The sequence below is a fragment of the Rhinopithecus bieti genome, unplaced genomic scaffold (genome assembly GCF_001698545.2).
Source record: "Rhinopithecus bieti isolate Rb0 unplaced genomic scaffold, ASM169854v2 scaffold_54450, whole genome shotgun sequence".
NCBI classification, from domain to species: domain Eukaryota; kingdom Metazoa; phylum Chordata; class Mammalia; order Primates; family Cercopithecidae; genus Rhinopithecus; species Rhinopithecus bieti.
In genome coordinates, this window is record NW_016821377.1 from 740,413 (window position 1) to 764,574 (window position 24,162).

Here is a 24,162-nt window from a genome sequence, read left to right on the forward strand (position 1 = left end):
AAGAGATTTGAGAAATTGCAAGGTATTTGGAAGTAAAGAACGTAACTAATCCCTGAGTCAAAAAAGAAATCATAAAGAACGTTAGATGTTGATTAGAACTGAATGAAAACAAAACCACAGCACAGACTATTTATTGAAAGCTTATGCATTGCTGATGGAATGTAAAATCCTGCAGCCATGTTCCGAAAGGATTTCCTAATTTCTTAAAAAGTGTTACCATACTTAGGAATGTATCCAAAAGAAGTGATAACATGTTCATAGCCAGACTTTGCATGAATGTTCTTAGTACTATTATTATTATTATTATTAATATTGTTATTATTTTGAGACAGAGTCTCACTCTATTACCCAGGCTGGAGTATAGTGGCGTGATCTCCGCTCACTGAAACCTCCGCCTCCCATGTTCAAGCAATTCTTCTGCCTCAGCCTCCCACGTAGCTGGGATTACAGGTGCGCGCCCATGCCCAGCTAATTTTTTTGTATATTTAGTAGAGATGGGGTTTCACTGTGTTGGTCAGGCTGGTCTCAAACTCCTGACCTCTGATGATCCGCCCACCTCAGCCTGCCAAAGTGCTGGGATTACAGGCGTGAGCCACTGTGCCCAGCCAGTACTATTATTAATAGTAGCTCCAAACTAGAAACTATCCAAAAGTCAATCAGCTGATGAATGGATAAACAAAATGCTTTATGTCCATACAATGAAATACTATTGTGCAATTAAAAGGAAACAAGCTACTGATGCATACTATGACATAATGAGTCCTAAAACTATTATACTAAGTGAAAGAAGCCAGATGCAAAAAACTATATAGTATATGCTTATGTTTATATTAAATGTCCAGAATGCAAATAAGTGGTTACATGGTGCTAGCAGTGGGAGTGGGAATTAACTGCCAGTGGGCACAGAGAACTTTTAGGATGATAAAATGACCTATAACTGTATTGTAATGATACTGGCATGACTTGATATAATTTTAAAAAATCAATTGTTCGTTTACAAAGTGTGTGAATTTTGTGGTATGTGTATTATACTTCAATAAAGCTAGTAAAAATGTGAAAAACAAAATTTAAAACTCTTTGAAAGTGCAGGATAATACTATTATCACCTTGGATTAAGGAAGAATTTCTGAAACATTAAATACACATAAATCATACAGGAAAAGATAAATTTGACTATTAGAATAAAAGTACTTTAAAAGATGCCATAAAAGTGAGAAGGCAAGGCACAAAGTGAAAGAAGATATTTGCGGTTTATCTCGGATACAATGGATTTGTCTCCTAAACATATGAAAAAATTGTGCAAATAAATTAGAAAAAGAAAATCTATTAGGATCATGAAGACTATAAACAGACAATTCACTGAAGAGGAAACTTGAGTTAGCAGTAAACATATGGGTAATATACTCAACTTCAGTAGTAATCAAGAAAGTGCAAATAAAACATGCATTTAATGCTCATCAGGATGGTAAATTTTAAAACTCTTGACAATATCAAGTGTTGACAAAGGATGTACGTCAGTGGAAACTCTCCAGTCACTGGTAGAATTATATACTGGTACAATCACATTGAAGAACAATTTACAATTTTTAAAAAGGATAAAGATACTTATACTCTATGACTAAGGAACTCTCTCCTTGATGTAGAGAAACTCTCATGTGTGTGAACAATGTTCAATATAACATTGTTAATATTAACTAAAGTTGGAAACAGCATAGAAGAGGAGAACAGAAAGTAAATTAAGGTATATTCATACAGTTGGATATATTCAGAACTGAAAATGAATGATGTAAAGTTACCTTCCACAAATCAAACATAAAGCAATAAAGCAAGTTGTAGAAGGATACATAATAATGATGCAATTTATTTCAATTTCAAAAATATGTGAAGACAAAATTGTAAATTGCATATGAATAGATATTCGTCTAATTAAAATTATAAAGATGTACGTGGGAATAAAAACCAAAATTTTTGATTATGGTTATCCCCAAGTAGAGTGTGAAGAATGGGATGATAAACAGGTATCCAGAAATACTAAGTTGGTTGGTGGCTGCAGGAATATTATGTTTTAAAAAAATAACTGAGTAAAGAAACGTATAGCAAACAAAAGTAAAGCAGAAATTTGTTGACACTATAAAAATCAGATGGGATTTGAAAGCCCAAAACACAATGAGTTGAACCTGAGATTAAAAGTTCAAAAGAGAATGTGGAAAGACATTCTGTATTTTGAAAGGAACAATTTAAGTAGATAGTGTTAAGTTCATAAACGTGAAAACATCAAATAGCGATGTCAAAACTATAAAGCAAAATTCATTTGAGATGCAATAAGAAGTTGATAAAATATAATAATGGTATAGATGACATCGCTCTCTCAGAATGGGACCAATTGATAATACATGCAGATATAGAGAAATTGAACTAATACATACAGATATAGAGAAATTGAGTAATAGATTCATAAAACCTGGCGCAGTAGATATATGTTCAATCTTACATATTTTGAGGATATACTTCATGGCTAAAGAAGATGTACAACAACAACAACAGAAAAAAGCGTCATGTCCTGGGCCATAAAATGAAAAAGCAGACAAAGTAGACATTTTATTGGATACTGCTTCCTGACCATAATGTGATAAAATTGGAAGTAAAAAAAGAAATTATGCAGAATATCTTGCCTACTTAGAAATTAAGAAGCAGTGTCAAGATATCCTTTAGAGAATAGAAGAAAATAAAAGAAAAATTGGAAATTATCTAAAATTTTCTGTACTTTATAGCAAAAACTCTTATCAGAAATAAATACCTCCATTATTGAAAAATAAAGATTAAAAGTTAGAGGGACTTTGTACTTACATTACAACATTAATTAAAGTAGGAATGAAATAGGAAGTACAAATTAGTAAGGGTGCAGGCTAACATGAAGAAACTAGAAGTATAAAAACTGTTGAACTGTTGAAAGGATCACTGACTACAAAGCTGATGTTTTTAAGGAACCAACAAAATGAATCAAACTTTCCCATACCTCACTGAGGTAAAATAGAGAGAAGCTTATTAGTAAGATAAAACTACAGGAGCACAAAACATGTCCTGTTTTGCCTCACTAGTAATCATCAACAAAGCTATCCTATGCTCCCTTAATGCAGAACTGTGTTTTGATATAGTTTCCATGTAAACATTGGTGCATATAGCATTGAGTTCCTATACCTTACCCTCCATTCTAGCCTCAAAATAAAATGCTGGGGAGATGTAGGTTAAAATCTGAAATAATATTACAACTGTCCTGACAGATTGAAGAAGAACAGAAAGTATAATAATATCTACCAGTTGAGTAACTAATGCTTCTTACTACAGAATAATATATCCAATAATAGCCAAAGGAGATTGGAAATGTAAATACAATTATAAATTGTTTCCTGAAAACCATTAAAAAATTTAAAATGCAGTAAATGGAGAGCTATGCTATATACCTTAATGGGAAAGACCCAATCATATAAAGATAGAATTGTAGTAAATCAGTTTGTAAACAATGTCATTCTGATAAAAAAATTTTTTTTTATTTGAAGGTTAAAAAACTCTTCAAAAGCTAACTCAGATGAACAAATGAGGAAAAATGTCAATAGAAGTTTGAAGAATAAGAATAATGAGTAGTGTAATAAGTCTAGTAGACTTTAAATCAAGGAATAAACTTAAAGAAGGGGTGTAGAATGAAGGCACAGAAACACATCCTGATATTTATGTTTGTTTAGATACTAGAAACATAATTAAAATTATTCAATAATTGGCAGTGGGAAATTATTTAATTTCTGGATCGAAGGTGGAGAAGAAGCCTTCAAACCATATCACCACACCCAGCACCCCACCCCACCAAAAAAAAAAGAAAACCCAAAACCACAAACATTTTACAAAGAATACACATTTGGAATTGTGGACTTCCAGATCAAGTTGATAAAGAGAGATGAAAGAATTTCCCTTGTCCGAACCTAATGAAATAAACATTATATAGTAACATAGAGACTCTCCCCCTCCAAAACAACAAATTCAAATGTGACCAGACAAGGAAAGCAGCATCACATAAAGCAATGCATTCAAAATATTGACAGCTAAAAAAAAAGAACCCAAAGATTCTGGAGTGACTTTGTAAGTATCCTTCCTTCATTTCTATCCCTGCAAAGTCAGCAGAATTCCTAGATTTCTCCCTTAATAATTCCCACATTAGAGTGACAGGAATTGATTGGGTATGCCAGGTTTTTGTTCTTTAGTACTTTTGGTGAGTGAAAATAGTTCTTTTTTGAAACACGAAGAATGAACTGAGATTGATGTTCTGTGATGAAAGTGGGATTCCAAGTTTTTGTATTAATATGTCATACTGAGGGATCAAGTCAATGCCTGAAACAATTTTCTATTGGAAATGAGATATAGTCCCTTAAGTAATGTATAGAAAAAGCACACCATCTTCTAGAAAAATTTGACAGAGAATAAGACTTAAGACATATAGTATTTAGATCAGAGTTTAGTGATTAAAAAAAAGAGTTCCTAAAAAGAAAATGAGAAAACTAGGCAAAAAAAGAAGTACTTTCAAATGGTTAAACATTTGGCTGGCCTCAGACTTCTCCCAGTTGAATTCAGTGCCAAAAGAAATAATGCAGTGTCTGCAAATTCTGAAAGAAGGTGTGACCGGAGAATATTATATCCTGCCAGATTGTTAAGTATGTAGACATCAGGTCAGAATTCAGAAGACAGACTTCTTCGTCTCGTCTTGAATGGCATTCCCAATCAATTGAGAGCTGAGTCAAAAGAAAAACCAGAAATGGTGAAGACAAGGTCAAGGAAGTGAATTCATTTGAAATAGACAAAGACCCAGCAATTCATACATAACAGCAGTGTTACGATGAAAATAATTTAAGTGTTTTAAACCTTGATGTTCAAATAGCAATATAACTCACAAAAATTAGGTGACCTAAAGTGTGAAGATGGTAATTATCTGTCTTTAATATAAAAGAGTAAGCTGATATTTTCTAAAATTGAAATGTTTAGTTAATTATGTAACACTTTGTTTTTCCTCATAATATTTTTTAAGCCTCATAAAGATTTTAATAGAAAAAGCCTTTCATGTGGTTAAGAAAGTCATCTGAAGTTTAAAATTTTTTTTATTGTTTCATGTCCTTTTCTTTCTTTTCTGTTAAATGTAAACTTATATTGAATTGCTTTTTATTTAAAATAAAATTTTAGTATAATTTCTTGTATCTTCTTTATTCCCTCTTCCTTCCTTCTCCTTTCTTGCCTTCTCTTATTCTCCATAAAAAGATATTTAATGTTCATTGTTATTTATTGTGTTACTTTTAGGTAGTAGTATTTTAAGTGTTGTACTTTCTATTTCCGTATACTTTATGAATTTCTATGTTGTATATGATTTACAAAAGCAATTAAATAATTATGAAAATGAGTTAAAATCATTTTAAAATGCTGTGGTAGAAAGAATGAGTATTAAGTATAAATGAAGAAATGACAGGATCAAAACTTGATAGATTTTATTCAAGAAAATTATAAAAACCTTTTGTTGCCACAAAATCCCTTGAAATTCAGAAAGTGGAGAATATTTGTCAATGAGTTGACAAAGTAATAATTTTCCTGATATTAGTAAGGATCTTATACTTAGTAGAAAAAAGATGAACACACAGAAAAAAATGGGTCACAGGACAGTATCAGGAAGTTCTTGGAAGTAGTATAAATGCTTAGAAGCTTTCAATTGATCAGCAATTCTTGTCAGTGAAAATAAGATCTACTTTTACATACCAAACTGACTATTTTCTGATTATTATAATACATAGGGTTGGTAAAATGCATGTATACCTTAATAGTAGAAATATAAATGTACATATTTTGGAGGTCAGTTCAGCAAAGTCCCATAAAATTAAAATATAAAAGCTTTTAACCTGATCATTTCAGTTTTATCCTAAGGAAATAGTCATGATTATGCCCAAAGATGTGTCTAAAGGAAAATTTTATTTATGGTATAAAAAAATGGGAAATTACATAAATGGCTAACAGTAGTGAATGGATAAAACAATTATACTACTCTTTTTTTTTTTTTTTTTCCTGAAATGGTGTTTTGCTCTGTTGCCCAGCTTGAAGTGTAGTGATGCAATCTCTGCCTACTGCAACCTACACCTCCCATGTTCAAGTGATTCTCCTGCCTCGGCCTCCTGAGTAGCTGGGATCACAGGTGCCTGCCACCATGCCTGGCTAATTTTTGTATTTCTAGTAGAGACAGAATTTCACCATGTTGGCCAGGCTGTTCTTGAACTCCTGACGTCAAGTGATCCTCCCACCTCAGCCTCCCAAAGTGCTAGAATTACAGGTGTGAGCCATTGTGCTCAGCCAATTATGCTCCATTTTTCTTATCAGTTATATTTTATGACACTGAAAAATACACAGTATATTGTTGATTTAAAGTAAACAAAGTATAAATTACCTTATATAGAACAATTTCCATTGTATTCCTCTCATCCTCTCAGATCTGTGTGTCATATATGCATAGCAGTTAATCTGTATATAAAATATTTATAATGATTATATCGGGTTACAGAATTATGGGGTTTTCTTTCTTTTTTGTTTTCTTTACTGTTTTCACATATACTCTGAATTTGTTACAAGAAGTATCTTTTTTTTTCTTTTTTTTTTTTTAAAGACAGAGCCTCACTCTGTTGCCCAGGCCGGAGTGCAGTGGCGCAATCTCAGCTCACTGCAACCTCTGCCTCCCAGGCTCAAGTGACTCTCCTGCCTCAGCCTCCTGAGTAGCTGGGACTATAGATGCATGCTGTCACGCCCAGCTAATTTTTGAATTTTTAGTAGAGATGGGGTTTCACCATGTTGGCCATGCTGATCTTGAACTCCTGACCTCAAGTGATCTGCCTGTCTCGGCCTCCCAAAGTGTTGGGATTACAGGCATGAGCCCCCACACCCAGCAACAAGAAGTATCTTTGACCACCCCACAAAAAGGTTGTTTTGTGAAGAAGAAAATTTAAATACATTTCAGTGGAATGTATAGTAAGCTAATACATCTATAATGTGCATTCTGTAAAAATATAGATGACATTCTTGATCCATGTGGGCAGAAGTCCTGTCAAACTCAAGATATAAGCAAATCAGCACTAAAACTGAAGTCTCTTTAGATCTTAAAGGTAATTTTGATGTTAGTTTTTCCAGTAAATGTCCCACTGAAGCCTTTCCTGAACTAAACCCACAGAGCTAGGTCTTTCATTAGAAGTCCTATAAGGAACAAAATCATGTGATGTACAGGGGCAGTGCACCATTTCCTGCCTAAGATGATGGATGGTATTTTGTTTATCTCTTGACTGCTGTGCAGCCAAATTTATTGGTAAGTATTGTTTTAAAGCAAACTATAGGAGGAAGCTGACTTGTCTCTTCCCTGGTGTATGCACAGTATCTTCAAGTTTCCTCCAAACCTAGAATTAAGCACCTGTTTGCATTGGAGGAGATACTCAAGAAAGCAAGGATTTCTTTGGTAGCTGAAGTAGTAGTGGCACGGTTAAGAGAGTATTCTAAATTTCAGATAGCCTACTTAATTAATTAGTTCAGTTTTTTGAGACCAGGTCTCACTCTGTTGCTCAGGCTGGAGTGCAGTGGTGCAAGCCCACTGCAGCCTTGATCTCCAGGAATCAAGTCATCCTCCCCTTCTTGAGTAACTGGGGATGAGAGGAGCCTGCCACCATGCCCAGCTAATTTATTTTATTTTATTTTATTTTATTTTATTTTATTTTATTTTATTTTATTTTATTTTATTTTATTTATTTTATTTTATTTAGTAGAGATGAGGTCTTGCTGTGTTGCCCAGACTGGTCTTGAACTCATGAGTTCAAGTGAGCCTCCTGCGTTGACCTCCCAAACTGCTGGGATTACAGGCATTAGCCACTGAGCTGGCCTTCAGATAGACTAATTTAGACCTATGTTTACCAGCACCTGTTTCAAGGTCTGTGCTTTGTCATTTGTTCTTTCCTGATTGGGAGCAAAGGAACACTTAAGGCCTCCTTTTCTTGGGCAACGCTTGAGTTGGAAGAGATTTAAACCTCCCTTCCATCGTTCCATAATACGCATTAGCCCTGTATTTTTTTTAATAGCCATTTGACCTTTTTCAGTCATATTTAAGTGTTTTGCAAACACAGCCACAGGACAGATGTCCTAGCTTCCTTTTGAGTTTAGGTAATTTTGCTTTTTCCTTGCCTGGACTGAGGCAGATAGGGTGAGGGGATCAACAGTCCTGTGCCTTTTGTTATGGAGTGTGGCACTTGGAAGCTGATGTTAGACGAGACCTTTTGCAGATGAATGGTACCCACATAAATGGTTCATTTGATTTCTGTATTAATTATGGTAACAATAGCTGCCATAACTGATAAATAATGAAATTCTAGTCACTTCCCAGGTAGTATTTTATTTCATGTTCACTTAAAATCCAAATAGGCCTTCCCAAGCAGTTGATTATCTTACAGTGATTTAGAGACCCAGGCAGCTTCTCCCACCTTGTGGCTCCATTGTCTTCCTTCTGTGGATCTGTGTTGCTGGCTTGCAGAAAGAGCATGGAAAATGTGCATGAGTGCTTTTCCTGTGGGTCAGGCCTCAAAATAATCTACAACTGTTCTGTTCACATTTTATTGGCTAGAACTCAGTTAAATAGCCACACTTAGCTATAAGAGGGGCTGGAAATGTAATACAGATGTGGACCCAGGAAGAAAGGAACCAGAGTTTGGTGATTACTTTGTCAGACTGTGTCACAGTTGCCAAAACCAGAGAACAATGGAAAATTGAAGAAAGAAATGAAATACTGAGAGTGGGGAGAGAAGATGATCTAGATTTTGAATTCTGTTTTTTTTTTTTTTTTTTTTCTTGAGACGGTGTCTCCCTCTGTCCCCCAGGCTGGAGTGCAGTGGCATGATCTCGGCTCACTGCAACCTCCACCTCCCAGGTTCAAGTGATTCTTCTGCCTCAGCCTCCTGAGTAGCTGGGACTACATGCATGTGCCACCACGCCCGTATTTTTGTATTTTTAGTAGAGATGGGGTTTCACCATATTGGCCAGGCTTGTCTCGAACTCCTGACCTCGTGATCCACACACCTCAGCCCCTGAAAGTGCTGGGATTACAGGCGTGAGCCACTGCTTCCGGCCCAGATCTTGAATTCTAAGGAAGTAACACAAATGAGAGGCCGGTAGTAATTCTTGAGCTACAGCTAAGAGTTCCAGGATGGTTCCTTTAATGGAACCTTCTATCCTAAGTTGTGGGTGTGGGTGGGACAAAATTAAATCAGGCAACATTAAGTAGAAAGGTATTTTTTAAATCCATTGGTAGACCACAAATACAAGCAATGATGAACTCTCTTTAATTATGCAGAATTATTTTGTTTTAATGACCCCAAAATTAAGCTGTCATATTTATTTTTAACCATAATTTTAGTTCTTGATGTTAAGGTTTGTTACAGTGTATGTTATAAACTTTGAATTTGGATAGAAATGATTTAAAAATTATGTGGTCTCTATGTTAGGGGAAACCAATAGTTTTAACCCAATAAAATCACTTCTAAATAGTTATTTGAAATTTGAAAATAATAGCAATGACATTTATGTAATATTCCATAATTTGTACATTTCACATTTTAGTTCACACAGATATTTTATTTGAAAAGTTTTTAACAGTCTTGGAACTTTAGGACACAGTTGTGTTACAAACTGTTGTTTCTATAGATGGAAGTTCATAAAAATAATTACTTGTATTATTCTGTATCTGCTTGTAAATTGTTCTCTCTTATCTAAAAGTCATGTGAGCAGAGAATCCAATGTGTTTCATGGTGTTTTATTTTTCCCCCTTCTCTCCAGGAGAAAAGTTGAAATTATGCACACCCATAGTCTTTTCACTCTTCTTGGAGAAAGGCTGATGTTGCATACAAACACTGTGACTGTCACCACATACAACACACTTTATGAGGTAAAAATTAAAAATGTGTGATGAAAGTTTTAAGTGTATACAGTGGAAACCCTCTAAATCTATGCAATTGAGATGAGTAGTTGGTCTGTTAATCTGAAAGCTAATTAAACCAGAAAATGGTTTAATGGTAAAAAATGAATACATACCTTATATTTTTATTTTATTTTAAAACATATCCATGTACAATTTTTGCCAATCTCTTTATGTCTATCCAAGAGCTTTTCTTCTAGTATAGGTTGGCTGACTGGCTTCACACAAAGTCTTTCTCACATAAACTACATCCATTACATATTATATATTAGTTCTACTTCCCCATCCCCACCCCTCTGTTTTTTTCCTCTCCTTCCTACTCTCTCCCTTTCTGCTTCTATTAGCTATATCCACTGCCAGTATTAAGCTAGAGTTGCTACTGGGATAAATTTAGGTAATAATTATTTGTAAAAATGATATCTGGAAGCATCTTTGGATCTCATCATTTCAATTTAGAAGTTCCTTTTTTATCACTTCCAACAAATGGAAGAGTTTTGGGTTCAGTATTTTCTATGAAATGTGTATACTACCTCACAAGAGTGGCTACTTTCATTTTTAAATGGTAGTAAAATGTTAGTAATGTCCCCTTACATTAACCTTAAGTCTGCTTTTCCTATAACTCATCTTCAGTGGTCCCAGTTTTTTTTTCTATAGCTCAAGAGCTAACTGCCAGCATCCATTTTTGTATGGCTCTAAGTTAAGGATGCTTTTTTATATTTCTAAATGGTTGAAAATAATCAAAAAAAGAATAATATATGAATTGTAAAATTTATAGGATTTTCAAATTTCAGTGAACACAGTCACACTCATTTGTTTAGCTATTGCCTGTAGCTGCTTTGTGCCACAACCAGAGAGTTAAAGATTTGTAACAAGAATATTTGTTATGCTCTCCTCACCTTGCACTGTTGCTTGGCAAACTAGAAATTACAGAGATGTAATAACTCAACAGTGTTTCATGTACCGCCTGTATTGCCAAACCTAAGTTTTCGGCTTTTAAATACCAGTACATAGCCATCATGTCTAAACAAGAAGAAAAATGGATTTCTAATCTCACACTTTGAAATACAGCAGAGTGTAGATTATTTTGTTATAGATTTAGATGACAAGACTTTGTATCTGTTATACAAGGGCATTATAGTCATGCTAAGAGAAAACTTACAGGTACTACTAAATATCCATAATATTATGCCTAACTCGGAAGAGCAGTGGTCAGAAAACATTAAATAGAATATCTCATCATTGTAGATTTATTTATAAAAATGTTTTTAAAATAAAAATGGGAGACATTGAGAAAGGCAGATGCTGAGATTCTGAATGAAATTGTACTATAATTTTGAATTAACCTGTAGTCTCAGTTACTTGGAGGGCTGAGGCAGGAGGATTGCTTGATCCCAGGAGGTCAAGGCTGCACTGAGCTGAGATTGCGCTGCTGCACTCCAGCCTGAGTGACAAAGTGAGACCCTGTCCCCTTCAGAAAACAAAACAAAACAAAACAAAACAAATTTACTCTTCTCTAATACTATTTCTTTTCATGTAAGCCATGGAACAGATAAGCTCAGTTTCAGATTTTGCACAGTCCTCAAATAGGATAGGTTTTACATTTTTTTTTTTTTAATTTGGAGATTTTTCTTTTATTTCAATTTTATTTTTTCTTTTAAAAATTTTTTATTATATTTTAAGTTCTAGGGTACATGTGCACAACGTGCAGGTTTATTACATAGGTCTACATGTGTCATGTTGGTGTGCTGCACCCATTAACTCGTCATTTACATTAGGTATTTATCCTAATGCTATCCCTCCCCCAGGCCCCCACCCCCTGACAGGCCCCAGTGTGTGATGTTCCCCGCCCTGTGTCCAAGTGTTCTCATTGTTCATTTCCCACTTGTGACTGAGAACATGCAGTGTTTGGTTTTCTGTCCTTGTGATACTTTGCTGAGAATGATGGTTTCCAGCTTCATCCATGTCCCTACAAAGGACATGAACTCATCCTGTTTTATGACTGCATAATATTCCATGGTGTATACGTGCCACATTTTCTTAATCCAGTCTGTCATTGATGGACATTTGGGTTGGTTCCAAGTCTTTGGTATCATGAATAGTGCCACGATAAACATATGTGTGCATGTGTCTTTATAGCAGCATGATTTAAAATCCATTGGGTATATACCCAGTAATGGGATCACTGGGTCAATGGTATGTCTGGTTCTAGATCCTTGAGGAATCACCCCGCTATCCTCCACAATGGTAGAACTAATTTACACTCCTACCAACAGTGTAAAAGCGTTCCTATTTCTCCACATCCTCTCCAGCATCTGTTGTTTCCTGGCTTTTTTTTTTTTTTTTGTACTTTAAGTTCTAGGGTACATGTGCACGATGTGCAGGTTTGTTACATATGTATACATGTGCCATGTTGGTGTGCTGCACCTATTAACTCGTCATTTACATTAGGTGTATCTCCTAATGCTATCCCTCTCCCCTGCCACAATAGGTGTGTGATGATCTCCTTCCTGTGTCCAGGTGATCTCATTGTTCAATTCCCACCTATGAGTGACAACATGCAGTATTTGGTTTTCTGTTCTTGCGATAGTTTGCTGAGAATGATGGTTTCCAGCTGCATCCATTTCCCTACAAAGGACATGAACACATCCTTTTTTATGGCTACATAGTATTCCATGGTGTATATGTGCCACATTTTGTTAATCCAGTCTGTCACTGATGGACATTTGGGTTGATTCCAAGTCTTCGCTATTGTGGTGAATAGTGCCGTAATAAACGTACGTGTGCTTGTGTCTTTATAGCAGCATGACTTATAATCCTTTGGGTATATACCCAGTAATGGGATGGCTGGGTCAAATGGTATTTCTAGTTCTAGATCCTTGAGGAATCACCATACTGTTTTCCACAATGGTTGAACTAGTTTACAGTCCCACCAACAGTGTAAAAGTGTTCCTGTTTCTCCACATCCTCTCCAGAACCAGTTGTTTCCTGATTTTTTAATGATCACCATTCTAACTGGTGTGAGATGGTATCTCATTGTAGTTTTGATTTGCATTTCTCTGATGGCGAGTGATGATGAGTAAGATGGGGAAAAGAGTGTTTTGGATGTGTTCAATTAAATGAAATTCAAATTTCGGGGTCTGCAAATAAAAGGTTTTGTTTGGGTTCTTTTAAGGAAAAGTACAGAGATTTATTGCAAAGAGAAAAGTACACACTCAGGAAAGGGGAGTGTGGGCTTACTTAAGAGAGAGTTGCATGCAAGGGTTTTTGGGGCTGCTACCTTTATGAGTTTCTTCTAAACAAGGGATGGAATATTCATCAAGATTACTGTAAACGGGTAGATTATTTCTCAGAACTGTGATGCTATCTAGTTTTACTCCAAATATGGGTGTTCCTGGAACCATTATGGTGGTGATAGGTGTGTGATTTCGTATGTTAGTGAGTGTGTAATGAGGTCCTAGGTGAACCTCCATCAAATCCAGTGCCATAGTGGGTCCCGTCAGCCATAGCTATCTTGGCTCTCATCCTGGCTTTAGTCATGTGAAACTGCTGCCTGGAGTTTTTTATTCTCCTGCAACCACCCTTATTATTCCTGTTTCATTTCCCCTTCCCCTTCAGAGATTTCCATCTCTTATTCTTAAGGGTTGATGAGGGAGATGGTTGGTCTTCTTTATCTACTTCCTGCTGATTAGAGATGTTGGCCCTGCCTCACAAGGGCGTGGTAATCTCTGGCTGCCTGGCCTGAGGGCTCTAAGGGTGAGTCATCAGGAGACTCTGAATCCAAGGGAGGGATTGGAATCATTGCATAACCATCATTTTGACATGGAACTGTTGTAATGTAAAAGACACAAAATTTACAAGGAGGTTAAACAAGTAAGGACAAAGATTCACCATAATAAGAGAGCTACTGAAGGTCAAAGGAAAGAACCACATCACAGTTGGTAGTATCCTTTGATGGAGTCCCAGATGGTTTGAGCAGTGGGATTATATTGAAATTATGTAGCCAGGTAGCCTGTTAGTAAATCTTTTGAACTTTCAGTTCAACTAATCCTGAATTGTTAATATAAGAACAACAGGTGTGTTTTATTACTGTGCAAACCCCACTTTGTTCAGCTAGAACATAAAGCCTCTTGTTGTTTCCTTGACCATTCAAGCAGTCATGCTTTGACCCTGTTAGAGCTTTATATGGTAGCTTAGCAATGATTCCAAATCCTGGGATCCAAATCTTGCAAGTTCCTGTCATACCCAGGAAAGTTTTGAGTTGCTTCTTCAGTTGTAGAGGCCTGACCTTTAAGATAGCTTCCTTTTGTTCGATGGACATGGTGTAGTTTCCTGGGCTTAAGATGTACCCCAGATATTTTACTTTCAATTTAGAAATCTGGGCCTTGGGTGGAGAGACTGGATACCCTTTCTCCCAGGAAGTTTAGAACTTGAATAACATTCTTATCTGAGGCCTCTTTAGTGGGTCTGCATACAAGGATGTCATCCACATATTGGAGTGTGGCTTCCCTTTCTGGCTCTAGTTATCGTAATTCTCTTGCCAAGGCATTTCTGAACAAGTGAGGGCTATCCCTAAAGCTCCGAGGCAGTACGACCCAGGTATACTGCCAGGAAATACTATTTTCAGTATTAGTTCACTCAAAAGCAAACAAATAGTGACAGTCAAGGCAAAGAGACATACAAGAGAAAGCATCCTTAAGATCTAATATCATGAACCATTTGGTGTCTTCTGATATTTGGGTAAATATGGTAGAAGGATTTGGCACTATAAGATGTAGGGGAATTACAGCTTCATTAATGGTTCATAAGCCTTGAACTAGACAATATTCTTCATTTTGTTTTTAGACAGGGAGGACAGGACTATTACAAGGAGACTGACATGGAACTAGGAGGCCATGTTTTAAAAACTTCTTAATTAGAGGTTAGTGTCCTCACCTGGCTTCTTGTTTGAGGAGATATTGATGCTTATGTGGGAAATTATTTTTGTCTTTTAAAGAGGTGATCACTAGCTGACCACGTATTGCTTTGCCAGGAGTTTCTTGATTTCATACTTGTGGTTCCATTTCCAGATCTTATTTTGGATGGAATCTCCTGTTTGTCTGATACTGGTAATGAAAAAACAAGTATTGCCAGTACTTGAAAGGAATGTTTCCCAGGGCCTGATAAATGTAAAGTAACTCCAACTGTGGCCAGGAAATCCCATTCCAATAAAGAAATGAGACATAGAGTTTTGTAGCCTGAAGCTCAGGGGTAAGGTAAAGTGTTTTGATTTTGGAGTGCCATCAACATCCATGACAATGCAGTTATTGGAAGATAAGGTCCAAGAGTGGCCCTTAGGACAGAGTAACTTGCCCCGTATCAATTAAGAAATTATTATTCTTTCCTGCCGTGTCAAGTCACCCAAAGCTCCTTAGTTGTGATGACCATGCTTTTGTGGGAGCCACCAGGAACCTTGGGTCCCTTCAGTCCTCAGTTATAACCATTATGGCATCAAGTTTCCTTCTCTCCCTTTGGAGCTGAGGGCAATCCCTTTTCCAGTGGCCCTCCTGCTTGTAGTGAGGACAGGGTCTGGTTGGGCTCCCTTGGCTGGGACAGTTATTGCCACTGTGTCACAGCTCCCCACACTTGAAGCAGCAACCATTACCTTTAAGTTTTCTGGGAGGTCTGCTTGGTCCATGGGTGAAGTGTACCTCTGGGTGACCCTGAGGTTGCAGGATGCTGCTTATAGTGACTACTATCATTTGGGCCTGCTGCTATCTCATCATTTGCCTTGCTAGGTCCTTTCAACATATTCAGCCCTATCCCTATTATTGAATTCCACATCAAGCATTTCATTAATAGGCATTTGGGATCCCAAAGCCAATTTATGTGGTTTTTCTTCTGATGTCAGGTGCTGACTGGCTAATAAAGTGTGTCCCAAGTAAAGTTTGCCAAGCATCAATATTGGGGTCACTGTTAGTGTATTTTCTTAGGGCCTTCACAAGGCATCTCTGGAACAAAGCTGGGTTTTCATCCTTTCTTTATTTCCCTTATTTTATTATAGTCCACAGGCTTGGTGTTATATTTTTCATTCCCTTCACTAAACAAGTCACCATATGATTTCTTTTTCTTAGATCAACTTGGCCCTGTTGATAGTTCCAGTTAGGGTCTTTGTTAGGCAAAGATGTGGCCCCCATACCATATTCTTCAGAGTCCCCAGATGACAGATTGTTATCATAAGCCTGGGCCTTTGCCCAAATATCCTGCTTTTCTTCAGGGGTGCAACACATGGACAAGATGATATGAATGTCTCCCCAAGTTAACTCAGATGAGAGTGAGAAAGCCCAGAATTCCTTCATGAATTTAGTTGAAAATCAAAGGTACATGCACCTGATGAATGATCCCAGCATCCCCATTGGCTACCTCCCTAAGTGGACATAACTTAGAATGGTCTCTTAGGAGGGTAGGAAACACCACTGCAGGTGACCCCATCAGGACTCGGTTCCCTTGGTAGGGAAGGTTATATAGGATGGTAAGGAGGCGGACTAGCAAGAGTCTGGATGCTGGAGACAGTGGAACTAGGAGAAGACTGGGGAGTTAAAGGTGGAGCTGGGTAAGAGGGAGAAGCTGTGGGTGCCAGACTGTGTCTAGGTTAGGAGGTGAGGGAAGGCCCTTGAGAGGTATATTTCCCAAAAGGGGATCATTTAGGATATCTGGTTCCCCATTTGGTTCCCTTAAAGGAAGGGGTATGAGCATAACAAAGGTGGGAATTCCTATGAAGCTCAGGGTTTTGATAAAGAGCTATGAAGGCCTGTACATACAATATTTGAGTCAATTTTTTCTTATGTTCACAAAAAAGATCTAATTACAAGATGGTATTAAAATGTAGGGTCCTGTTCTTTGGCTATTGTACTCCATTTTCTGAAAGAGAGTTACCGTTGGCTTTGACTTGTTCTTGGGACAACTGACTGCCAGTGATTCTAAAATGGGGCTGATGATGCTCCAGGCTGGGTCATCATAAAGGTAATACTGGTGGGCTGGGTGAGGTTTCCAAACACTGGTGGAACCTTCACCCCAGCTGGTGTTCAGGCTCTTGATAATAGGAGTTCAAGGATGAGTCAGAAAATAGTGATGGCATGGAGATTTCTTGCAAAGAGAAAAGTACAAACTCAAGATAGGGGAGTGTGGGTGTACTCAAGAGAAATAGTTGCATGCAAGGGGGTTTAGGGCAGCTTCCTTTATGCAGAAATAAAGTTTAATAGAACATAACTCATTAAGTAAAGTCCATTGGTCACTTGACATTACAGAGTTGAGTAGTTGTAATGGAGATTACGTGATCCACAAATCCTAAAATACTATCTGATCTTATCTATAAAAAATTTGCTGACCACTGCTTTACAGCAGTACAGAGAAATTTAACTCCCCTCTGTTGTTCTTTTTATTACAGTCTGTATTATATTCTTCTATCAGAATTAATATTCATCATTGCAAAATTTGGAAAAGGTAGAAAAGCACCAAAATAAAATTTAGCAATTACGTCTGATTCATACTTAAGAATATATATATGTATATATATTTCTCAACTCATACACATATGCACACACAACTTTTATAAAATGTCATCCTAAATATAGTTTTCTTGTACAGCTTTTTGCACTTATATTTACAAATATATTTATCACAAAATATTCATCTATAGCTGAGAAGGGCTAGCATTTCTGGTAAAGGGACAGATAGTAATATTTCAGGCTTTGTGGGCTGTGCGGTGTCTGCCACAACTACTCAAATCTGTTGTAGCTCAGAAGCAGCCGTGGACAGGACGAACCAGACAGGCTGCGTACCCGTAAAACGGTATTACAGAAAGAGGTGGCAGGCTAGATTTGGCCCACAGGCCATAGTTTTCTGACCACTGCTCTATAATATTACTTTTAACTACTTGATTTTTCCTCTATTTTATGTTCTCATCAGTAAATTTAAGAGTGGCTGCTCTTTAGATTAGTGAATAAATCTACTGACTACTCTGAATTGTTTGTTTGTTTCTGAGCTTAATATTCCCACTTTGTGTCAGTCATTCCTCAAATCACAAGAGTAGTAGACCATGCCTTTCTGAACAGTGCCCTTTTGAATTATAGTAATGTTTTAGTATTGTTTCAGTATTTTGCACACACAACTGAATAAGTACTAGCATAATGGCTTTTTCCTATGCAGAGTATAATGAGGCCATTTTCTTTCCTTATTCTGATACTGTATTTCCCTCATCATAGTAACTATTTTTTATTGGTCACCTCTCATGACAAACATGGTAAATTCTTTATGAACATTGTTTCAGATCTTACAGCTACCCTATGATAATGGTATTTTTTATTGCTTTTTAAAACAGACAAATTAAGACTCACAGGTTAAATAATTTGCTATATGTCATGCCACTAATAAATAATTATAAAGTAGGTAGGTTCCATAATATATGCATAATGCAAAAATGTCAGAATCTCTCCTCAGTTGACAGCGTTAAAGTCCTCCTCTGAATCAAAACCGGCTACAATATCAGATTAGGCTTCTGAAAGCTACTGCCTAATATTGATGAACGTGTGTTTATCTTTTGATTTTTTGAACCTACTAATTGCTTTGGTCAATGATGCCTATGTAAGTTTTTAATCATTGTTTTACCTACGTGAATTTTTGAGCATCTGCTTATTTTGACCTCTTATCCATAATACAGAGTCTGAGCAGTCAGTGAAACTTGATATGAGTGTAGCATAATAACATAATATGTTGAATTTGGAAAACCATTGTGTAGTACTAACCTTTAAATAAGAAAATTTCGAATACGTGTATACACACACATATATATTTTTGTTAGTCTTCCTGAAAAGTGACTCAACACAAGTACAGCAGCATTTTTATCCACCACCTATACTTCTGTGTATTCCTAGTATCCAGATTTTGGTCTCTAGTGATACTCTACACAAAACAAAGCCAAGTAATTGCTGGTCCAATGTCTTAGATGAGGAAAACTCAAGGTAAGTTTGAATTCTCTGATACTGGATATGGGATGAGGCAGAGCTCCTGAAACGATGAAGGAACCAATTTACAGGCCTCTGATCAATTTTAGTAATAATATATGTTTTTCAAATAGAATAATGTTTATGGTTACTTTAAATAATTTTTCAAGGACTTTGAGTTTATAATGAACCCATATTCTAAAAAGAAAAGTTAATGTAAGTGTGCAAAGTGCCAAAAGAGAAATATCATAAATGATTGGTCAGCATTGTTAATCCTACAAAATAGCAGAAAGGGTCTTCAACATAAGCTTTAATACTACTGCCAAACCGAATTGTATTATTAGAATGACAGGACAGTAGATTACTGTTTCTGGATCACCAGAGTTTAAACATTACATCTTTTGCTGGGTCGCATCTAGTTGCAAAAAAATTAACTTGTGTGATGGGTATCAATTTAATTTGTATTAACATAGTAAAGGAAATTTAACTGAAAAAGGAAGTCACTTCCAGACTTGCAGTTTAGGTTGAATTCATCTTGTTAGTGTCAATCAAGTTTTGTACTCTTAGCAAGAATTAGTTGTTTGATAATCCAGAGTTTGAAATGTTTTTTTAATCTTCATTTTCTTTTTTCAGTTTGGGAAAATCACCTTAATCTCAGCAATGCATCAAAATAAATATTACTACAACTCTACGAATGTGTAAAATTAAGTGCAGAAATAATAAAGAACCAACTTATGGTGTTGATAATGATATTTTAGAGTAGAGTAGAGTAGAGTAGAGTAGAGTAGAGTAGAGTAGAGTAGAATAGAATAGAATAGAATAGAATGGAATAGAATAGAATAGAATAGAATAGGAGGCTGGGCACAGTGACTCATGCATGTAATCCCAATACTTTGGGAAGCCGAGCAGGGTGGATCACTTAAGGTCAGGAGTTTAAGATCAGCCTGGCCAAAGTGGTGAAACCCAGTCTCTACTAAAAATACAAAAAATTTAGCCGTGTATGGTACTGTGCACCTTTAATTCCAGTTACTCGGGAAGCTGAAGCAGAATAGCTTGAACCTGGGAGGCATAGGTTGCAGTGAGCTGAGATTGCTCTACTGCACTCCAGCCTGTTCGACAAAGCAAGACTCTTGCTCAAAAAAAAAAAAAAATCTGTAATTTTAACTAATGTTTTTTGAAGTCTTATTAGGATAAAGACTATGTTATAGTGATCTTTGAAACAAATTTTAAGTTTGATTTGATAAGATGCTTGTAATATAATAAACAATAAATTTTAAGTCACAAGCCGGGTGCGGTGGCTCATGCCTGTAATCCCAACACTCTGGGAGGCCGAAGTGGGCGGATCACCTGAGGTTGGGAGTTCAAGACCAGCCTGATCAACATGGAGACACCCCATCCTACTAAATATACAAAATTAGCCAGACGTGGTGGCGCATGCCTGTAATCGCAGCTACTCAGGAGGCTGAGGCAGGAGAATCGCTTGAACCCAGGAGGTGGAGGTTGCAGTGAGCTGAGATTACAGCATTGCACTCCAGCCTGGGCAAGAAGAGTGAAACTCTGTCTCAAAAAAAAAAAAAAAAAAAAATTAAAGCACAAAATCAGATTTTTGGCAGGACATGTCAGATAACATTGTATAAGTTGTGAAGATGTGAAAATCTATCTTGATTATTTTGAAAACCAAAAAAATAAATTATTTACCTCTGTAGTTTTCTGAGGTGAATTTATTCTGAAGAATATACACTAAGAAGTGAGTTAACTTTAATGGACCTCTTTTGAAATTACTCAAAGCTATTTTATATACATATTATTTAGGAACTGTAATATTTATAAAACTTGTATTTTAAATTCTATTTGTATCTTTAGTTTTGCTTTGTTACTCCATCTCTAAATTAAGAGTAATTATGTTTTTCTTTTGTTAATGATTTATAGCCCTCTCTAATACACTTAAGAGTTGTTTGATTTTAGAATATGTTTCCTGCAGGCAAAGCGAGTAGATTTTATGTTTAATACACTTGTAAATCTCAACAATAATATCTGTTTCATTACCTCATTGTGATACTAGTTTTGCTTTATGGGTTCTCTTTGCATACTGTTCCCTTAATTTAGTTAAACATCTAGTGGTGACACAAGGAGCCAAGTGTAAGATCTTATCACCTAAATGAGAGCTTTGTTCCTTATAGTAATAATTAACCAAAAAACATGTATTTTTAAAATTAACTGTTTCTGTAAGGATATAACAATTTATGAATGAAATCATTTTGCAAGTTAGTCAACTTTAAAACTAAGTACTTAGGCCGGGCGCGGTGGCTCACGCCTGTAATCCCAGCACTCTGGGAAGCTGAGGTGGGCGGATCACGAGGTCAGGAGATCGAGACCATCCTGGCTAACATGGTGAAACCCCGTCTCTACTAAAAATACGAAAAAATTAGCTGGGTGTGGTGGCAGGTGCCTGTAGTCCCAGCTACTCAGGAGGCTGAGGCAGGAGAATGGCATGAACCCAGGAGGTGGAGCTTGCAGTGAGCCGAGATAGTGCCACTGCACTCCAGCCTGGGCGACAGAGCAAGACTCCGTCTCAAAAAAAAAAAAAGTACTTAATAATCAAACTTTTTCTCAAAATTATAGAATCTCAGAGGTAGACAGTATGGTAGATACCATCTTATTCAAACTTTCTATTCACAGAAAAAAAAAGTCATAAAGTTAGGTGGCTTGTCCAAACCTGTGAAGATTCTCTGACCCGAATACAGTGGCAGTTAGATGCAACAGCAGGGTTAATAGTTTGCCTTTTTGTTTTAACCACCTCATCTCAAAAAGTTGAGCCTACTAATACTACAGAATTTACGCATGATGAAGCTGGGGAGCAGGTGCATCAGAAAGATAGCTTCAGTAGCTCCTGCTTCAGCCTAAAGTTCTGTAACACATAATTGCAAAATAATTCCATTTATAAAATGAAATTTCCATGTGTAGTGCTGGGCTCAGGTGTATCTCTGTAAATAGCATATGAAGTTACCTCCATAGTTATGATCCATTATTGTTTCCCTCCCTGTTGATTACCTGTATTCTAGCCACTGATGACATGTGGCTGTTGAACACTTAAAACGTGGCTGGTATGAATTGAGATGTGCTATAAGTGTTAAATACACATTGGTTTTCATGTCCATATCCAGCTCTGAACCTCTGTACAATTTTGTTTTAGTGGGTGTTTAGGGTTGCTATGCATATCTCTTACCAATCCAGTCAAACCTTTGGGGCCCATCTTGATCTCTGCTCTTTCATTAAAATGTTTGGGTCTAAATTCATCTTTTTTTGTTTATATCTCATTATTCCCTTTCTCCCTTTTTAAGCTTACATAGGTTCTTAATGATAGTCTATCATGTTTTGTTACCAAATAGGGGCATGCATTTATGCCTGCCTCTAGAACAATAATTAAATAAATTGCTACTAGAAGTGAAGTTGCACCTAGCAATGTATTTTCAGTCTCCAAACATTTAGCAGAGGGAGGGCACATATCTGAATATTAATAAATACATGTTGAATTGAGTTTCTGAATATATATTTGTCATTTTAAAAACCCTTATATTTCAATATGTTATAGTTTTCAAAGCACTTTCACATATGGAACTTTATTTAATCTTCCTAGCAGTTTTATTAGATAGGCAAGGCAATTATTCTTTTCATTGTTAGATGATAAAGTAGGGACTTAAAAAACAATATAAAAACTGGTGACACTTTTGTTTCCTGTGCAATGTGATTTCCTCTCTTTTGGTTGAAAACACTTTAACTGTCGTGGAAGAGCAGGTCCTGGTTTCTTTTAAGCTCGTCTGAAGTTATTTTGAATCCTTTATTTATAATCACAATTTTCTTGGATCTCATCCACTGGGCTATAGGTACACACCAGGGTCTTTGGAGCAAGTTGTTGTGAAAACTCCTTATAGGTACATACCAAGCAATAAGTGATTGTTCTTTAGTATATGGTTTTCAAATAAATTTTATCTCATGTCAACTCCATTTGATTAGGAGTGCATGTGTGGGATCCTTTGTGTAGAAAGTTGTGAAACACTGTTTAGTTTTAACAAGGAAGTGTTTAGTTTCATCAAAAGTATGAGAATGAGGGGAATGAGGGTAATTAAATGCTATATTATTTAATAGAGTAGGTCAGTTTTTATTTCTGGTCAATATCTTTTTTATGAACATTCCTAATATGAAAATGTCCTTAGTCTGAGCAGAAGAGGAAGGAAAATGAGACCTCTGGATGTCATAGTCCTTTTCTCATCAGAAGAGACCGTCTCTCTCCCTCAGTTTGCTTTTTCCATCTTCAGCTTCAACAATACAGCTCTGTTCAATTGGCCTTTCAACTAATGGTGGTTTTGCAGCAGTTTTTGTACTTAGGTTTAACTGTTTATTCAGAATTTGCCATGTTAAAGCTAAACAGGAAATTAAATCACAGATATAAAATGATATCTTTATTAAATATAACCTCATTGGGTTTATGTAAGAGGTAAACACAAGCTCAAGCCTAAAATACAGTGAGCAGTCATACATATATTATTGATATATAATTAAGTTAATTATTCTCTAATTTAACAAATATTTACTTAGTGCTGGTGTGTGTCAGGCATTGGTGCTGATTACTAGAAATATAACAGTGAAGATGATGTTCAAAATCCTGCTCCCACATTTTAGTGGGAAAGTTAGTAAATGTTTTAGAATTTTCTCTTTCCTTTATTTGGTCAACTGTTTTTTGTATTTGAAAGAAATAATTTGAAAAACTCATTAGTAAATGACAACGAGCCACATTGTTAGGAAGAACTTTCCCTTGTCACACTTATTGAAGTGGGGCCAGATGTGGTGGCTCATGCGTTTAATCTCAGCACTTTGAGAAGCTGAAGCAGTAGGATCGCAGGAGCCCAGCAGTTCAAGACCAGCCTGGACAATAAAGTGATACCCCATCTTTACAAAAAAAAAAGAAAGAAAAAAATACAAAAAAATTAGCCTGGTGTGGTGGCATGAACCTGTAGTCCCAACTACTCAGGTGGCTGAGGTGGGAGGACTGCTTCAGCCCGGAAGGCAGAGGTTGCAGTGAGCCAAGATCGCACCAGTGCACTCTAGCCTGGGCAACAGAGTGAGACCTTGTCTCCAAAAAAAAAAAAAAAAAAAAGAAAAATATCA

At 36.4% G+C, this 24,162-nt stretch overlaps 1 protein-coding gene across 1 annotated transcript in view; it reads left to right on the forward strand.

Annotated features, from left to right (window-relative positions):
- The window catches only part of LOC108520819 (neurobeachin-like), a gene marked incomplete at its 3' end in the record, with an annotated part of 416,387 nt that overhangs the window by 187,548 nt on the left and 204,677 nt on the right, over window positions 1–24,162 (forward strand). Inside the window, 1 exon segment of the mRNA XM_017860362.1 lies at window positions 9,880–9,988. Coding sequence (XP_017715851.1) covers window positions 9,880–9,988 — 109 coding nt within the window.